Source organism: Neopelma chrysocephalum, unplaced genomic scaffold, assembly GCF_003984885.1.
Source record: "Neopelma chrysocephalum unplaced genomic scaffold, ASM398488v2 Primary Assembly neopelma1_165, whole genome shotgun sequence".
In the NCBI taxonomy this organism is placed as follows: domain Eukaryota; kingdom Metazoa; phylum Chordata; class Aves; order Passeriformes; family Pipridae; genus Neopelma; species Neopelma chrysocephalum.
The window spans coordinates 635,549-653,817 of NW_020897827.1; the positions used below are offsets into that span (position 1 = coordinate 635,549).

The 18,269-nt window shown below is 52.6% G+C and overlaps 1 protein-coding gene across 3 annotated transcripts in view; it reads left to right on the forward strand.

Annotated features, from left to right (window-relative positions):
* Nucleotides 1-18,269, forward strand: part of MYO1D (myosin ID) — a 145,068-nt gene that overhangs the window by 100,820 nt on the left and 25,979 nt on the right. Inside the window, exon 22 of one of the 3 annotated variants that reach the window (XM_027701695.1) lies at nt 6,924-7,309. The exons of the other annotated variants lie outside the window; for them this stretch is intronic. Coding sequence (XP_027557496.1) covers nt 6,924-7,092 — 169 coding nt within the window. The 3' untranslated portion in view covers nt 7,093-7,309. Of the gene's footprint in view, nt 1-6,923; nt 7,310-18,269 lie in introns of those variants that run through there. 3 annotated transcript variants of the gene reach the window in all.

Consider the following 18,269-nt stretch of genomic DNA (forward strand, 5'->3'; position numbering starts at 1 on the left):
GTCCCTTAAACATTGCTTTCCCCTCCCTTTTCAAAGCAGACTCATTGAGGATGATCCAAGGCAAATTTCCCTGGAAATCCACTTTGTTCCCAGAGTCAGGCTGAAAGCCTTTGCTCCTGCCTGCGGCTGGGGAGTTGGGTGTAATAATTTATTGTCCAAATAGGATGTTTTATGGGATGTTCTAAGGCTAAATTGAGGGGAAAAGAACAGAGGTTGCTGGTGAGGATTCCCCAGATCTTTTTTTCCAATTTTTTTCCCCAAGTAAGGAAGGTTTTTACAGTGAGGGAGGTGAGGCCCTGGCACAGGTTGCCCAGAGGAGCCGTGGCTGCCCCATCCCTGGAAGTGTCCAAGGCCAGGTTGGAGCAACCTGGGCTAGTGGAAGGTGTCCCTGCCCATGGCAGGGGTTGGAATGGGATGAGCTTTAAGGTCCCTCCCATCCTGTGATTCTGGGATAACTCTGTTCAGAGGAGCCAGCTGGAGTTCAGGCTCTGTCCCCACCCGCCGTGGTGGTGGGTCAGGGTTGTGCCTTTGCCTGTGTTGTTCCCAGCCCTGAGCTCTGGGATCCCTTGGGGATGCTTTAAACAACTGAAAATCCCACGGTGGAAAATGTCACCTTAAAGGATCTGACCTCAAAAAAGAGCTGCTGGTACCAGGCTAACGGGGCCTGTCTGGAGCTGCACAGCCTGGGAATGATCAGTGACAGCCTGGATTGCCTGGAAACCTGGGATTTGGAGGCAGAACATGGAGTACTCGGGGCTGTGTGTGGGGGGGGGAAGATTTGCAGCACAGTGGCTGTGTTTGTGTGTGGGATGGAACAGGCTCAGAGCTGAGCAGGGTCTGCAGGACCTGCCTTGTCCATCCCGGGATTTACGCTCCAGGCAGTGGCTCCAGTGCTCATCTCACCCCCAGCACCAGCATCATCCCCCTGCAGCCTCTCCAGGGCAGCTCCACAGGGTCCTTCTGGTGCTCCAGAGCCTTTTCCTGGGAGCTCAGTGGGAATTGCTGCAGTTGGAGATGCCTCCAGCGTCTCCACCGCGCTGCTCTTCCCCAGGGGGGAACAATGAGCCCTTTTCCTGCTGCGACGCTCCCGGGTTCCGTAAGCAGTTGGCAAAAGGAGCTTCATGTGATCCTGGAATCACAGAATATCCTGAGCTGGGAGGGACCCTCGAGTCCAGCTCCTTGGAGGGGGTTTGGGGTTGGAGTGGCTGGAATGGCTGGGGAGGGGGCAGCTCTCAGTGCTGATTTCATTCCGGGTCATCCCATCCTTTCCTTCAGGGATTTCATTTGGGAGCTGCAGCACTGGGGGGGGTAAATGCGATTGAGATGATACAAAGCAACTCAGGGAAAGCCCAAAAAGCACCTGCTGCTTCCACCTTTGGATCCCATCCAGCCTTGGAGGTGGAGGAGCTGGTTTGTTGTCATTCCCACTAGTGGGAATGTTGGGGTAGGAGGAGCTCTGGACATGCACCAGGTGTGGAGAACAGCGAGAGACTCCTCCAGCAGCAGAGAACTCAAACTTTGTAGCAGCATCATTTTCCAGCTGTCCCTCTCTCCTGGTATCCCAAGGACCTGGAGGAGCAGCACTGGGCCTGTTCCCAGGCTCCTCAGCAGCCAAGGCTTGGGAACAACCTGCTGGATTAATTCTTAGAAGCAGAACTGAATAGGGTTTAAACTTGGGTGTCAAACAGCATTTCCACAGCACTACCCAGCCTGTCTGACACTGCACTGGGAATGCTGCCCTTGGCCTGGGTGTGAGCACTGCAGGGAGCTCTGTGGGGAAGGGGCTCTGTGCCGTGGGTCCGTGTCCTTCTGGGCTCTGAGTGGCTCAGTCTGGGGCTCTGTCCACTGGTGACACCCTCCTGGCCTGGGACATCCTCCCTTTGCCCACCTGGCCTTGGCCTTGGCCTCCCAAGGGCCTCTCCTCCACAGCCACCCTCCCTCTCACTTCCCACCTCTCCTCTGTCCCATCCCTAAAAAGCACAAGGTGCTCCCCAAGCTCCTGGCACAAAGGGCAGATTGGTTCTCTTCCCAACTCTCTCTTCTTTCTTTTTTTCTCTCTTTCCTCCCCAAATCCCTCTGTAGAACAGGGGCAGGGAGGAGTGCTTGGAGCTTCATTTCCTCAGCACAAAAACCCTGAGAGGTGGGAAAAGCCCCTCAGAAAGGAAAGGGGATAATGCTCCGGATCCATGAAATCCCCGTGGCTTAAAATCCCCAGCCTGCCTTTCCCCACATTCCTTGTCAGCAGCTTCCTCCACACCCCCAGTTCCACACTGGGAGCTCGAGCAGCAGCTCTGTGTGCTGGTGATCCATGAGTGAGGAGATGCCCATCCCAGGAGGACACAGCTGCTCCCAGGAAGGCACCACAACGTTCCATCCATTCTTTCCTTCTCCAGCATTTCCCTCGGCTGAGGACCCCGGTGAGCGACAGCAAACAAAAACAGCAACAAAAAAAAGCTCCACCATGGTCATATTTACTGGTGACCTACTTAAAACCCCGTCTCCTGTGCCTGTTTGGGGTGTGCTGCAGTGCTGCCTGGCTCCAGTCTCCCGGGGATTGCTGGCGGAATGATAATGAATTCAAAACGTGGCCCCTCTCTGGTTCAACTGCACTTTCTCAAAGACATGTTTTTATTTTTTATTGCATCATTTAGGCTTCTCCTTTCCCCCCCCCCCACTTGTGGTGTATTATTCCCATTTTTGGTCTCTGTGCTCTGGCTGCAGGCAGAGCTGCTGTTTGAAGTGATGCTGTTAAATCACGGGATGCCTCAATCTTCTGATAATTTGTCTGTTTTTGAGGAAAATGAGGCTTTTAGCTCTATCCTGGAGAGCCTGAGCTGTGCTGTCAAAGGCTTGTGTTTGTTGAGCATCATTTTTTTCTTGCTGGTGAAAATAATCCAGCAGGGGTGATTATTTATTTAGCAAATGCTTTACACCTACTCCAGTGTATTTTTGTAGGGTTGCCATAAATGGGTTTGCAGTGCAGGAGGAGAAGTCATCAGCATTTTGCATATTCAGAGAATCATGGAATGGTTTGGGTTGGGAGTTGCCCAGAGCAGCTGTGGCTGCCCCTGGATCCCTGGAAGTGTCCAAGGCCAGGCTGGACAGGGCTTGGAGCCACCTGGGCTGGTGGAAGGTGTCCCTGCCCATGGCAGGGGGTGGCACTGGATGGGCTTTAAGGTCCCTTCCATGTCAAACCATTCCATGATTCTGTGATTCCATAATCACACCTGAAATGCTCATTTCTAGTGACTCCAGAACCTTCTGGGTTTCCACCTTCAGGAGCACAGAGCAGCCCATGTTTTCCTGCCAGCCTGAATTCCCTGATCTCAAATCCAAACAGATTTTCTGAGCACATGTATAGAAACACATCAAATAAATCCTGTGGGGTGGCTTCTGCATTTCTTGGCCCCCAATAACTGTGTTATTGGAGCTAAGCCCTGTTGGTTTTAGGTGTATATAAAAAAGTCAGCTTCTTGCAGTCCCTAGGATCATGGAATTGTTCAGGTTGGAAAAGCCCTCCAAGACCAGAGTCCAGCCAAGCCCCAGCACTGCCAGGGCCCCACTAACCCGTGTCCCCAAGTGTCACATCTGCATTTAACCCCCTCCAGGGATGGGGACTCCCCCACTGCCCTGGGCAGCCTGTTCAGATGGTTGTGCAGCTAATTCTTGTTTTCTCACCAAACACTGTTGCAGTTGGGGTTATTCTCATTATTGGAGGTGCAGAGGGAGCATTTCCCACCCTGTCCCTGCCACCTCTGGGTTGTTGCCACGTGCTGCCCCTGTAGGACAGGACATTGCCCCGTGCTGTCCCCAGGGAGGTGACAGCACTCGTGGAGGTGAGGGGAGAACAGCTAATTAGCTCCTCTATACTGGTAAAACCACTCAGGATCTATGGAAATTAATTCAGTTTCTGGCTCCAGGGCACTGGCTTCAAATTAGAGTGTAAGTAATGTTTTGTTCTGCCCTAAGTAGTGAGGAGGAGCTGGTCAGGGCAGAGCATAAACATGGGAACAGCTTGGTGCTGTTGGAGCTCCAGACTGCTGATTCAGGAGGAGGAACCTCAGCCCTGGTGTCTCCTGAGTCAGGCTCTGCCCTTTCCTCCAGCTGGGACAACTCACAGGTGATGACTGAGCTTTATAAAGTGAGTTTTTGGAGCCTTTGGAGTGGGTGTCACTGCCTCATTAGGGAAATTGGGATGCATGTGCCTGTTCTTAGGCGTGACTGTCCTCACCCCTCCTCCCTCCCAAACCACCAGGAGATAAATTGGGACTGACTGGAGGAGCTGCCAGAGAAGTTCTTGCCCCAAAACGTGGCTCTGGGAGGAAGACAGTGGAGGTTACAGTGAGGGGCATTGTCTGTCCAGGTCTGTGTCCACGGGGGCTGATGGGGGCAGGTTAAATGGAGGATTTCAAACCACACAGAGCAACAGGAGACAGGAACAGCTCTGCTTTTGTTGACCAGAGAGTCTTTGTCACAGCCAGTGGGATTTTAATGCCACCCCATGTCCAGATGTCCCAGCTGCCCTGGTGGCTGTGTGGGCTCTGCTGTCCCCTCCCTGAGCCCCCAGAGCGTGGCACTGATCAGGAGAAGTGTCTTATCTCCTCATCTGCTTTAATTTCAATTAATCTTCCAGAGCCCGTGGTATAAATTAATATTCCCAGTCCACAGGGTGCCTTGCATAAAGCCTTTTTACATATAAATGGCCCCATATATCCTGTAAGAGAGCTGTGATTCACGGGCTGATACGTGTTAAATCTGAGGTGGGAGCCAGCTGACTAATTTATACCAAGTAATTAGATTCTGAATTAAATGCACAAAAAAAGATTGTTATTTTTTTATCCCTCCTTGCTTTTCCTTGTGTGAACTCAGATGAGCTGATGCTGGAGAAGGGGAGTTGTTCTTCCTCCTCCATCACCCCGTCCTGGTATCTGCTGGGAGCCTCGAGGGGCAGCTACAGGAAGATTTACAGGGATGGCTCCTTCTCACAGGAGTGTGTTTATGTTTGCCTGGATAGATCACTTTGACAGGGATGTTTTGTTGATGTGCAGGTGGAGGACAACCAAAAGCAATAAAATAAACATGTCTTTTTACAGATCCTGGGATGGTTTGGGTTGGAAGGGATGTTAAAGCTCATCCCGTTCCACCCCCTGCCATGGCCAGGGACACCTTCCACTAGCCCAGGTGGCTCCAAGCCCCGTCCAACCTGGCCTTGGACACTTGCAGGGCTGGGGCAGCCACAGCTTTTCTGGGAAATGCCCCCTCACACCCCTCAGCCCACCTCTGGCACGGGAGGTCATTCCTTTGCTCATCTCATGGAGATGCTGATGGGAGCAGAGTTACAGCAGCTCAGCTGGGCTGTCACCTCCTCCCCACCACGGGGACAGCCCTCTCTGAGCTCCCAGTGGCCACATCCCCTCATTCTGAGCCCCCCAGCTCCTGCCAGGTGGGTGCCACCATCCCCCCATCCCACAGACCCGCTGGAATCTGCGCCCGGGCTGAGGGTGGATCCAAACCCTGCTGCATTCCCAGCTGGGATTCCAACAGAGAGGCTGGAAGGGCTGAGCTCTGCCCATGCTGGGAAGGACAGTGAACCCTCTCCACGTGTCAGACAGGGCCAGCAGTGACTCCCAGGGGGTCCTGGGCAGGAGGGGGGGTTTGACCCCCGGTGCCATCTCGTCCTGCTGCAATCCCAAACCCCAGCCCAGTCTCCCCAGCCAGCCCAGCTATTTTTAGCCTGGTTTCCCAGGGAAACGGAGTTTTATGTGGCTGCTGCATCCTCAGATTGACAGTGAGGGAGAGAGGTAGCAAAGATCATTCTCTGGGAGATTTTTTTTGGTGAAAATGGCTCATTTTGATTAAAGAGACAAGCCCTGAAATGTCAGTGCAGCCAACACAGGGGGAGTTCAGCATCCCCAGCCTCGCTGCTTCCTCGGCCCACCAAGTGTCCCAGCATGGAAATGCCAGGCTGGGAGTGGGGGAAGGGTGTTGAGGGACAGGGAAGGGGTTTGTTGGGGGTTATTGATTTTGTAGGAAAGCAGACTGCAGTTGTTTCCCCACTCTCAGCACATCTTCTTGATGGTCTTCATGGAAGCAGAAAAGGTGCTTTTGTGGTGCCTCCAGCCATGTGCAGCAGCATCTGCTGAATGCATCCTTTTCCTTTTTTTTAATGTGGAAAAGGGGAAGGGAAAGGCATTTCAGTGCCTGAACACAGGCACCCTGGGCTGCTGCAAACTTTTCAGCCCCGTGAGATTGGCACATTCGGGCTTGGTGTTCTCATCTAAATCCAGGCAGTGACACTTCCTCCCAGGAACTTTTGAGGAGGGTAAAATGGGTGATTAAACCCCTTAATCATCAATGTGTCACCTCAACAGCCAGCACATGTTGTGTTTCAGCTGGAGGGTGGATGTGGGAGAGGATCCTGTTTTCCGGAGTCAGTCACCGTGAGGGGCATCCCCACGACTCGGGTGTGAAGTGGGGGTTTGAAGCAAACTGTAACCAGTACAGGTGTCCAGTGCCACTTCTAAATCCCTTGTGGTACATCAAGAATCTGCCAAGGGCTGGTAGGTGAGACCCAGGACCTGCAGGAGCCTCCTGCCTTTCTGCAGTGGGACAGGGGGTGTCCCCAGGGTCTCCCACCAGCAGCCCGTGTTCAGGGCCTTCATCCCACCATCCACCTTCAAATCTGAGCAGAGTTAATTAATTTCCAGCAGTTCAACGGGTCCCACTCTGGGGCAAGTGGGATAGGGAAGCCAATTCCCAAAGTGTCCATGGCTGCTTGTTGTCCATGTGCAGTGTGGAGGGAGGTGTTTGCCCAGCTGCTGGTCAGGGTTGAGTTTGGCTCAGGCTGGAATTAATTTGCCTTGTAATAAGGAATTACATGAAGACTTTTGAATGTTAATAGTCCTCTTGTGCCTCTGTGACAGCTCCACTGGTGCTGTACCCTGCAAATTGGCCAGGAGGAACCAGGGACGACAAGAGGAAAGAACAGGACACGAGGATGAGCTTGGAAAGGGCAGGGAAAAACCAGCTTGGAGGGAACCTGCTTTAAAGAAAGCTCAGGCTGGTCCAGTCCTCACACCTCAGTGGGGCTGAACTGGGATTTCAGTGCCCAGGGGAACTCGTCCAGCCTGCTCCCAGGAGGTGCTGGGATGTGTCAGTGGGTGACAAGGGTGTCCCACTGCTGGGAAGGTCCCTGGGGAGCTGGAGGCTGAGGAACTGCAGGGGGAAGGATCAGTGCTGGTGACTCCTCTGCTGGGGGCTTCAGCTTCGGGTTTTTTGTCACAGAATGATCAAATCAGCAAGGTTGGAAAAGTCCTCTAAGCTCATCAAGTCCATTGCCAAGGCCACCACTGCCATGTCCCCAAGTGCCACATCCACAGGGCTTTTAGATCCCTCCAGGGGTGGGGACTCCACCCCTGCCCTGCACAGCCTGAGTGTCAGTGCTGGACAACTTTCCATGGATAAATTTTCCCAAAATCCAACCTGACCCTCCCCTGGCACAGCTGGAGGCCGTTCCCTCTCCTCCTGTCCCTTATTCCCTGGGAGCAGAGCCTGACCCACCCTGGGTCTCCTCTCCTGTCAGGGAGTTGCAGAGTGAGAAGTTCCCCCTGAGCAAAGCAGGGGCTGGGACAGATTAAAGTTTAATAAGAAGCCTTTACTACTCACTTTCTGTCTGTGAGCAGCAGGGCTGGTTGAAGTGCCAGTTTAGGGTGCCCTGGGGCACAGGAGGAACAGGGAGAGGGGATGATTCCTGTGGCTATGCCCAGGCTGGGATGGAGTTGCAGCTTTTGGTGTCAGTGGGGTGGGAGAGTGATAGACCTGGATGAGGTAACGAGGTGAGCAAGGCTGGGCCATCACTGGGAGTCCTGTCCAGGCTGTTGCCACGTATTTCCTTTAAATAAATTCAATGGCTTTTGTATTTATGAAATCTGAGATAACCTGCAATGAGTGATGACTTTGAGGTTACACCCAAAACTGTCAGCACCTCCTGGAGCTGTCACTGCCAGGCCTGAGCTGCCTCATCCTTCCACTGGGCAAATCTCTGAGTGACCTTGTGCTCTCAACGTGCTCTTAATCCAACCCTCCCTTCAGGGCAGCACTGAGCCACCCTGGGATGTGCCAGAGGGGCTTTGGACAAGGGCCTGGATCAAAAGGGCAAGGGGGAATGGCTTCCCACTGACATGGAAAAGGGTTAGATGGGATACTGGGGGGAAATTCCTCCCTGTGAGGGTGGGGAGGCCCTGGTACAGGTTGCCCAGAGGAGCTGTGGCTGCCCCTGCATCCCTGGAAGTGTCCAAGGCCAGGTTGGAGCAACCTGGGCTGGTGGAAGGTGTCCCTGCCCATGGCAGGGGGTGGCACTGGATGAGTTTTATCGTCCCTTCCACCCAAACAGTTCCATGATCTTGCCCACAGGATTAGAGGAGCGTTTTGTTCACATTTATGTGGGGAAAAATAGCAAATTGATGACTTATCTGAACACAGAGAGGTCAGTGCTGCTGGCCCAGTGTCCATGACCTCCCTGGGATTCTGGATTCCTCCTGTGGGGTCATGCCAGTCCCGTGTCAGTTGTGATCACACATCTCCTGTAGCTCGTGGCAGTGTGTTCACTGTGTTGTGGTTGTAGTTGGAGCTAAATATAGAGTGGGAAGGGGCAGGATGGCCAACACTGACCTAGTTCTGGGGTTTGGCATGGTTGGCTTTTTTTAAAGACTTAGTAAAAAGAGATAAAAACTGTCTGCCTGTCACCCTGGCTTCTCAGGGATGCTCTGTTTGCAGGAGGTTGTTCCCTGGTCGGTGCCTTCCTTTGGGTTTGGTGAGAGAATTCAACCACCCTGAGCTCAGTGCAAACCTGAGTGGGGATGGGGAGGAGATCTGTGAGGAGGAGTTTAGTGGTCCCCTGTCCCTGCCCCTGATTTGCCTTGTTGTTGCTGCTGGGGAGGTCACTGAGCCTCTCTGGGACAGCCAGGACGTGCAGGGAACACTGGGAATGTGCAGGACCCCACAGAGCCCAGTCCTGGGGTACCCAGTCACTGGGGGCTGCTTGGAGATCAAGTAACTTGTAACTGTAAAGCTCATTAACCCAGAGAAAAACACCTTCAGTCCTGGGTTGTGAGCAGTGAGGAGAGGAGGGACTGTGAGCCTGGCAAAGGCACAGAGCAGGTTAACGCTGCATTTGGCTCCACTTTGGGGGCTGTTTGTCCAACCATCTCCCAGCAGGCAGCAGTGGGATGGAGAAAACCAGGTTGCCTAAGGATTGGGTCCTTTCCTTCTAAATACCACCCCTGGCAGAGCAGCTGATCCCTCCTCCCTGCTCACCTCCCACGGGCAGAGTTGGTGCATTTGCATTCCGTGGCCAGTGCAGAGCACACACGTGTTGTGTGACAGCCACAGCCACAGCAGGGTGGGGTTTGCTTTGCCTTTCCCCAGGGAGGTGGTTATTTGGGTACCCTGGCAGTTAATTCTGCACTTAGTTTATTTATTAGTCTTCTCCCTCCCCCTGAGATTCGGGGCAGAGTGGGGACAGAGGGACCCTCAGTACCAGTGGAGGGAACCCAGCCTGAAATGCACCTTTGCCTTCAAAAGACAGAATTATATTTCTTCTTTCTCTCCCAAATATCAACTGTCAGCAGAGGGAAATGTGGGATGGCAAAGTTTTTAAGTGTGCAACAGCTTCGTGGGTTTTTTTACCAAGAGCTTATTTTTAACCATAAACTTTCCAGGGGAAAGTTCTCAACTTTCCTCTGCACTTACAAAAGGTCAGCTCCTGTCCCAGGCTGTCCTGTGTGAATCTGCTGCAAAGTCCTGCTCCCAGTTGGAGCCTTCACCTCCCCATCCCTGCTCTTGACTTTCGGGGCAGCCTTGGGTTGAATTCCCAGGAGTCCCAACTGAATTCCTGCCCCTTGTCTCAGTTTCTCAGAGCAGAGATCTGACAGGGCCTCCAGGCTGGGATTCCAAGAAACTTAGCAGGTGCAAACACCAGGGGAGATGGAGGCCTCTGATCCATCTCCTTGTGCCCTTTCTCCCTGAGGGAGCTGTTGAGCCCCACATCTCCCTCCCCCTGTGCCAGTGCTGCTCTGTCCAGATAAAAGTTTTCTCTGCCCCTGGGAAAGTTTGTCTTTAGTCTGAGCCTTCCTGAGCTGATGCCTCCACAGGGTTTGCACTGGGTTTGCTGGTTCCAGGTTTAATTAAGCTGGGGTTCCTTGGTGTCTAGACAGGTGGGTCTCACTGTGAGGGCACTTGGTGAAGGATCTTTGTGGGGTGACGCCCTCGCCCTGTCCCGTTTGAGGTGTGCCCTGATTCACCCTGGCCCTGCTGAAAGAGGCCTAATGGGCTTGGTTTCCTTGTTTCACCTGTCATCCTCCTTGTTTTCTTTCCAGCAGATTCAGAACTGCTTTTTCAAGGTACTTGCCCAGCTGGAATATCCCTAAATATGCATAAAGTCCCAGGTCACGTCTCCTCCACAGATCCCCGGGAGCACAGCACACAGAATGTTAAAGCAGGGGCTCTATGAATCTTTAAACAGAGGTAACAAGCCATGGAAGGGATGGTAGGTGACGAAATGGAGGTGAGGAAAGAGGCAAATGAGGTCCCTGCTGTGTCAGTGCCCTTTCCCCAGGTTCTGAAGCTCCCTCACTGCTCACGGGGCTGTGGCTTTGCTGTGTCAGCTCCCAGCCTGTGCTGGGCACTGCTGATTATGCAGAGCAGCTCTGAAGCTGCTGCTTTATCCAAGCCATGAATTTCCACCAGGGAAATTAAGGAGGGTTTTTTCTGCAGAGTAGTTGAAGGAAAAAAGGCTTTATCCAGTCCCATCTTCCCTGTGTGCCCACATCCCACTGGATCCTGAGACTGGGTGTTGGTGATGGGGAGTGACCGTGGAACCCAGGGCAGGTCATGCCAAGGGACACTTACCCATCCCTGGAAGTGTCCAGGGCCAGGTTGGACAGGGCTTGGAGCAACCTGGGCTAGTGGAAGGTGTCCCTGCCCATGGCAGGGGGTGGGACTGGATGGGCTTTGAGGTCCCATCCCACCCAAAGCAGTCTGGGATTCCATGATTCCATGATCTTGGACTTGAAGACCAATCTCTGATTCCATTTGCAGTGGGGCCAGTTCTGAAATTATTCAGAAATTACTTTTAAACAGTAGGTTGTTGATCTCACCCTGTATCATAAAATCATAGAATCATGGAATGGTTTGGGTGTGAAGGGACCTTCAAGATGATCCAGTGCCACCCCCTGCCATGGCCAGGGACACCTTCCACCAGCCCAGGTTGCTCCAAGCCCTGTCCAACCTGGCCTTGGACACTTCCAGGGATCCAGGGGCAGCCACAGCTTCTCTGGGCAACCTGTGCCAGGGCTCCCCACCCTCACATTCCTCCCCAGTATCCCATCTAACCCTACTCTTTGTCAATTTGAAGCCATTCCAACCTTGTTCTGTCACTCCACGTTCTTGCAAAAAGTCCCTCTCCAGCGTTGTTTTAGGTAAGGATACAGAACATCAATAAATCTGATTATCAAATTCACCAGATCTTTTCCAAGGAATGAGGAGGAGAGGCAAAGGGGAGTGCCTGGAATACAGGGATGTGTGAGGTTCCCGTGTCAGCAGCCTTGGAGACACACCAGCTTGGGGTCGGTGCTCCTCAAGTATTCCTTCATAGGCTGGGAAATTCCAGCATCATCAGCTCATCCAGGGCTCATCCCTTTTGGCATCCCTGGGAGGTTGGTTGCCAATGATGTGTTGCTGCTTCTCCTGCTCTGAGTTCAAAGGAATTGGGTTAATGAGCACAAAGTCAGCCATTAAATTACCCTGACTCGCCTGCTGCCTCCCGGATTTCCCAGTGCATCCCCCTTTGATCCCTGGGATGGAGGCAATTAAACACAGCACAGGCCAAAGCCACCTCACAGCCTGGATTCAGACCCTTGCCTTTGTCTTAACGTGGTCTGGAAACGGTGTGAGAATGAGGAGGTGGGGGAGGGAGGAGACCAAAAATGAGTGGAACAGCTTTTGTCTGAGGAAATAAAGCAGATATGGAAATGGGCTGTAATATCCTAAAATCCTGAGGTGCTCCAGCAGGCTGGGAAAGGCAGCCCAGCCTGGCAGAGGAGCTCAGGAAAAGGACAGATCCATCAGGAGTGACTGTAACTGAGGGCTCTGGATTCCATCCTGCTCGGGTCACACGAGGTGCTGCTTTTGTCTGGAAAAGCAGGATGAGGGAAGCACCACTGGGGGACAAACAGGGCTGGAAAAGGAGCTTCTCTGGGCTGCTGCAATTGCGTTGTGTGGCCTCTGGAGCAGAAAGGGCTGCTCCCTCCATCTGTTGCTGGAATAACACAGGAGTACAGACCTGACACAAGGATCAATCCTTGGCTTTCCAGGGGTTTAAATATTCATTGGAAGGGTGTCCTCTCCCAGGAGCTGGGAGGGAGGCACAGATCTCTCCAGCAGCAGCATCCTGCAGCATTCCTGCTGGGCTGGAGCAGTGCTGTGCTGCAAGGCTGGCCCTGGGAGTGTTCAGTGAGGAAGTGCCAAAATCCAGAGCCAGGCTGCTCCAGGGATGCCAGGCTGCTCCCAGCTCCTGCCCTGGGCTGTCACCAGCCCCAGGGAGCAGCACAGTGCCCCTCTGCCGGGTCAAATCTTAAAATTCCCTTCAAAACAGAAACCTCTGAGGAATCCTGGGGGTTTTCATTCTGCCCTGCTGGGGTTTGCTCTGTGTTGTCACCTGAGCTGCAGAGAGCAGGGACTGGAGGTCAAGGTCTGTGTGAAAGAATCAGGAACGAGGGCATCTCCATCCCAGCTCCTTTTAGCATCATTAAAATTACTCAGGGAGCTCGTGGAGTTGAGCACATCCTGTAACTGCCGGTGTTGGGGAGATATATTTTTGCAAAGAAAGGCTGTTCTGTTGTGCCGTGACTCAGGCAGGGGGATTGGGAGCACAGGCAGGGATGATCCAGCTGGGAGAGGATGTTTCCTTGGAGAGGAGGGGGTGTGCTGGGCTGCAGTTCCAGATCCTCGCACGGTTGAAGCAGGAAATTTTGTGAAGCAAGAAATTTTGAGCTTCTGCAAATGTTTCACTTCCTGCTCTCACGGCAGCTGTGACTCCGTGGATCCCGGAGGTGATCCTGGAGCAGCTCCAGGGTGCCAGGGTGTGCCTGGGCACTGCTGCTGGGCTGGGCTGGCGGGATCTGGGGCTGCAGCCTGCTGTGGTGGTTACCTTGGTGTGTAATGACCCGTTTTCAGCCCCTGCAGACGGGATTTGCCCTCAATATTTTGGATTGAATTGTCTCTCACAGCCTCGACTCGGCGCAGAGGTGGGAGCTGGGCTGGGCAGGGCTGGGGATGGAGCTGCTGCCAGCCTGGCTCTGCCCTGCCTGCACCCTGCCTGCACCCTGCCTGCACCCTGCCTGCCCTTCCTACAGCCTCATTCTGTCCCTGCCTGACTCTGTCCCTGCCTGCCCTGCCCGGTTCCAGCTCTTCTTCAGCAGAACCATTCCAGCATCTGCCCTTCCCTCCCCTGTGTCCTCAGTGCATCCCACTGCACTCTGGGGGAGCCCACCTTGCTTTAGGTGACTGTGAATTAAGGGTCCCTTAAGTGAAGCATAAATTCAAGCTGTATTTTTGGTGTTTGTTTTTTTTTTAAAAATCGATATTTTTAACTGTTTTACTCAGTTTACTGACTCTGCAGACACAGGAGCTCAGGCTGTGCCAGTTCAAACCCAGAAAGGAATATTTTTCTCCGGGGATCCTGTGGTGGCCTTGGGAGGGATCCTGTCACTGTGATGCCTCCCAAGGACCTCCTGTGACAGCCAGAGCATCTTTTGTTTCAGCCTTTCCAGGAAACAGCTGGAGCAGAGCCAGGGAGGGGATAGGAAGGGGGATGGGATGGGATGGGAAGGGGGACAGGGGGAGGGAAAGCAGAGCTGGGGATACAGATGTGCTTCTCCTCTGGCAAAGGGGAAGGAAATGGGATCCTTTCTGTGGCCCCACTGGGCAGCACGTGGTGACACAGGCACTCGAGGGGGGGGTGACAGTGATTTCGGGGTCCCTGAGCAGGGACAGTTCCCATGGCAACAGCAGCAGCATCCCAGGCTCTCACTGTCACACCAGTGATTTAATGAGTTCATTTCCAAATCCTCAACAATAACAACAACAACAACAATAATAATAATATGCAAATGGCTTGGTGGCCAAGGGGCCAGGGGGCACTGCTGGGGCTCCATGGGGAAGCCACGTGCAGGTTTCTTGGAGCAGGGATGAGGAGGAGGAGGAGGAGGAGGAGGAGAGCACCCACCTGCCTCCTCGTGGGCTCCAAGGAAGGGCATTTTCCCTTATTTTTAGCTCCATGTGCTCGGGGTGTGTGTGGATACAAACCCTGAACATGCAGATTGCTCAGCAAACTCCCCCTCAGCTCTGCAGCAGTGGGGGAGCTGCACCAAAAAGCCCATTTCTCCCGAGTGCCACCAATTTGGGCGTCCCTTCCATGGTTGTTTTGCTTCTCACACGCAGCCAGGCTTTAGCCACGGCTCTCACTCTGAGCAGCACCATGTGAGGCGTGGATAGGGTGATTTTCCATGCTGAAAATCTGATTTTTGCTACAGAAAATTTTCCACGCTGAAAAAAATAATAAAAAAAAGGCCGGTCTTACCATGGGGCTAAAGTGTCCTTTCCAATTATCATCATATTTTTCCCCCTTATCCTCCTGTAACATTTTCTCTCCCTCACTGGCCAGAGCTGGAACAGCCAGAACAAATCCATTTCTGTGTTTCTAAAGGTTAATTTTTTATAGATAACTAAATCTTTTAGCACATGGAGACAATAACACTCCTCTCGTTCAAAATAAGCAAACTCCTCCGCCTCGGTTTTGTGGCAGTCACCAAAAAAAACACATCAGCTGCAATTTCAAAGTAAAATTAAAATTTCCTTGTGTTTGTCTGGTTTGACAAGATTTATTGCAAGCTCTCATTATGCAGCAGGTTCAAGGAAACCTCTCCAGAGGACACATAACAATTTAGAAAATGAAAGCCTGAAACAGTTTATTATTAGAAGGTGGGTTGGATTCTGTAGGGCTCCTACACGGAGATATTTCATCTGGTACATTGGAGATATTTTTGCTGAAGCCATTAAACTCTTGGCACACAAGCCTGTTATTAAAACTGATTTAGACTAAGACAGGATAAATACTTTGAACTCTATTTAATTGACTTATTTGACTTCAGAATTCAATCTCAGGCCTGGGACTAAAGAGAATTCAATTCACAAATTTCCCCTTGGTGCACGGGGGGAGCTTTGGGGACAGGTCCCTGCTGTCACCCAGCCCAGGGCAGCACCTCAGAGCAGGTTGCAGTGTAGGAATATTTCTCTTTTTTGCATGTATCATGAGCTCCAGGGTGGGAATGTTTCCTCCCTGTGTTGGTGCTGCTCTCATCCCATGGGATGGCCCTGGGGAGGCACAGGGAGCGTTGGTGCCCTCCCCGTGTCCCAGCTTTGCTGCAGGTCTCGCTCAGGAGCTGAACGTGAGCTCTGTCTCTGTGTCTGTGTTCAGGAATTGTGTTCCAAAGGGAAGTTGCTGCTCAGATACACAAAGATGAGGCTCCCCAGGGCAGTGCTCACAGCCCCAAGGAGAGTTCGGACAACGCTCTGAGGGACAGGGTGGGGTTGTTGGGGTGTCTGGGCAGGGCCAGGAGTTGGACTGGATGATCCTTGTGGGTCCCTTCCCGCTCTATGAAGGTTAAAATCTGGTTTTACACAGTCCATATTACATTTTTTGTTGCCCTGGTTTCCCTCGTGTCCGTGCTGCCAGCTCTGGCTGCAGGACTTTCACATCTGAGACACCTCCACCTCCCAGCCCTGGCCAGATACTGGTTTTTCCAGTGATTTTTCTCTGTCCCTGCCATTCCCTCGGTGTGTGGAGATGAAAGCAGGCGGTGTGTCCGTGGGAAGAGCAGGGATGCACCTGGGATGCCTCATCACTCCTCTCTCAAACACTGGCAGGTCTGAGCACGTCACGTGGTGAGACACAGGACAGGCAGGGCTGGTCAGACAGGGCTGCCTCAGGAACGGCCACAGTGGCCTTTTGGATAGACCAGTGCCAGGGAACAGCTCCTGCTGGAAGGTGCTTCCCCAGCAGAGTGTCCTGTGCATCCTGAGGCTGAGCCAAATTCTCTTCTTTATGTTTTTTCTCCTCTCCAGGCAGCGCTCGTTCCCCCCATCGCTGTGATCTCTCTGCAGTGAGGCTGTGCCCAGCTTTGGGGTTATTTTCTTTCAGACAGGGTTTTAGTAGGGCTGTGTCTGTGTGCTCCAGCTCTGGGGCATCTCCCCTGGTGTGGCATTGGGGTTTGTCCTCCTCCCACCAGCCCAGGGCACAGGAACGCTGCCTGTGGCTTCCCGGGAGGACACTGGGTGTGGGATGAGCTGGGGAGGCTCCCCCTGTGTGTGAGGAACCCCAGGAGCCGCCCTCGTGTTCCAGAGCAAAATGATCCTTTGATAAACCCCCAAAATGAAGGGTTTGAGAAACCAGTGGCCAAAATCTGTTTGGTCACCTGCCAGGGTCTGGTTTAAGTCAAGCAGGGCTTAAGAACACACAGTAGATTGTTTTGCCTTGGGTATTTTGACATTTGCTTAACAATAACTCTCGTGCATGTATAGAAATGATGGAATGTCATAAAATCAGGGAGTGGTTTGGGTTGGAAGACACCTCAGAGCTCATCCAGTCCCACCCCTGCCATGGGCAGGGACACCTTCCACCAGAGCAGGTTGCTCAGGGCCCCATCTGACCTGGCCTTGGACACTTCAAGTGTCCACATGGTGATGCAAGCAGAGGCTCAGCTGGTCAGAACAGGATCCTGAACTTCCCAAAGGAGCTCTGCTCACAATCCCAAAGTCTGCTCAGACTCCCAAACTCTGCCCACGCTCCCACCTTCCCCAGGATCCTGCGTGTGGGAGTTGGGGACATGCAGTGCCCAGAGCTGCTCAGGCAGCTCAGCAAACACTGACATTTGTTTCATAGCCCTGTTTTTAAATTTCTGCTGGAAACCCAGCCAGGCTGTTTGCTGTGTACACAACATTCCGGGTGGGATCATCCCTCCAGGTTTGGATTGGCAGCGTTGGCTTTGCCACATGACACAGGTCAAGGCTGGATGTTTTCCTCTTCCCTTGCAAAGCCCAAACCCAGGTGGATGGTCACTGATATCCTCAGGATGATCCCACGGGGATGGAACAACCTTGGCACTTTGAGGTGGCTCTCTTCAGTTAATATGATAAATATTAATTACCAGCATCAAACAAAGAGATGGGATAACACAGATTCCCACTCTATGATCCCCCCAGCTTTAGGAGAGGCATGGCCAGGAATTGGTTTCTTCTCTCCAGTGTCTTCATAAATTCCAATTTCTCAGGTAACAAAGTGGTATCTCTGGGATGATGTGAATTAAAATACATATAAAATACAGAAAACACTCCCAGTTGGAGCCAAGAGCTTGGTGAGCTGTCCCTGAGGGTGCAATCAGGGCAGTAAAATTCCCCAGTAAATTAGGAGTGCAGAGGAAAACAGTTCCCAGCTGGCTGTGAATGGCAGGAGGGGGGGGCTTTTTCCTCCTGTCCTGCTGCTCTTCCCAAACAAATGATGATACTCTGATATTACACTGCTGGTGTTTCCACTGTGAGTTATTCCTGCAGCATCCCAGCCCTGAAAATAGATGTGTTGGGGGTGCTTGGGAAACGTCTGGGCTTGGAGAAGTGTTTGCTGGGTGTTTGGCTGTGAAGCTGCATGTTGGAAAAACCCTCTGCAGGCTCCAGAATTCCAGGTGGAATGGGCTCCTTCAAGACTGAGCTTTCACAGTTTGAATTTTCAGCTAAAATCTTTTATTGGGAGTCATGGACTGGGAAGAAAAAAGCTTCCCATTTTTCAGGCACGGCATTCCCAGCTCCGTTGGCCTCAGTGAACATCCTCTGCTGAGGCTTTTGCTCCTCCAAAAGCTGGAGCCCAGATAATGCCTTCAGAAACCATCCCAGCAGTTCCTGACTCATCCTAGGGCTGATTTCTTTGGAAATGCTAAACCTGCTGGAGTCAAGGCTTGTGAAGTGCAGAGGGAACCTCTGGGGGCTGTCTGGAGGCAATCCTGGAGTGCTCTGCAGGATCACAGGAGGGTGTTAAGTAGAACATCTCCTTGAAACGCTGTGTTATGCACAGGGATAAAACCAGGAGATGCTGCCAACAAAACTGGAGGAACTTAAACACATTATCCAGTCTGGTACCTTCAGAGGGAGATAATTCTGTG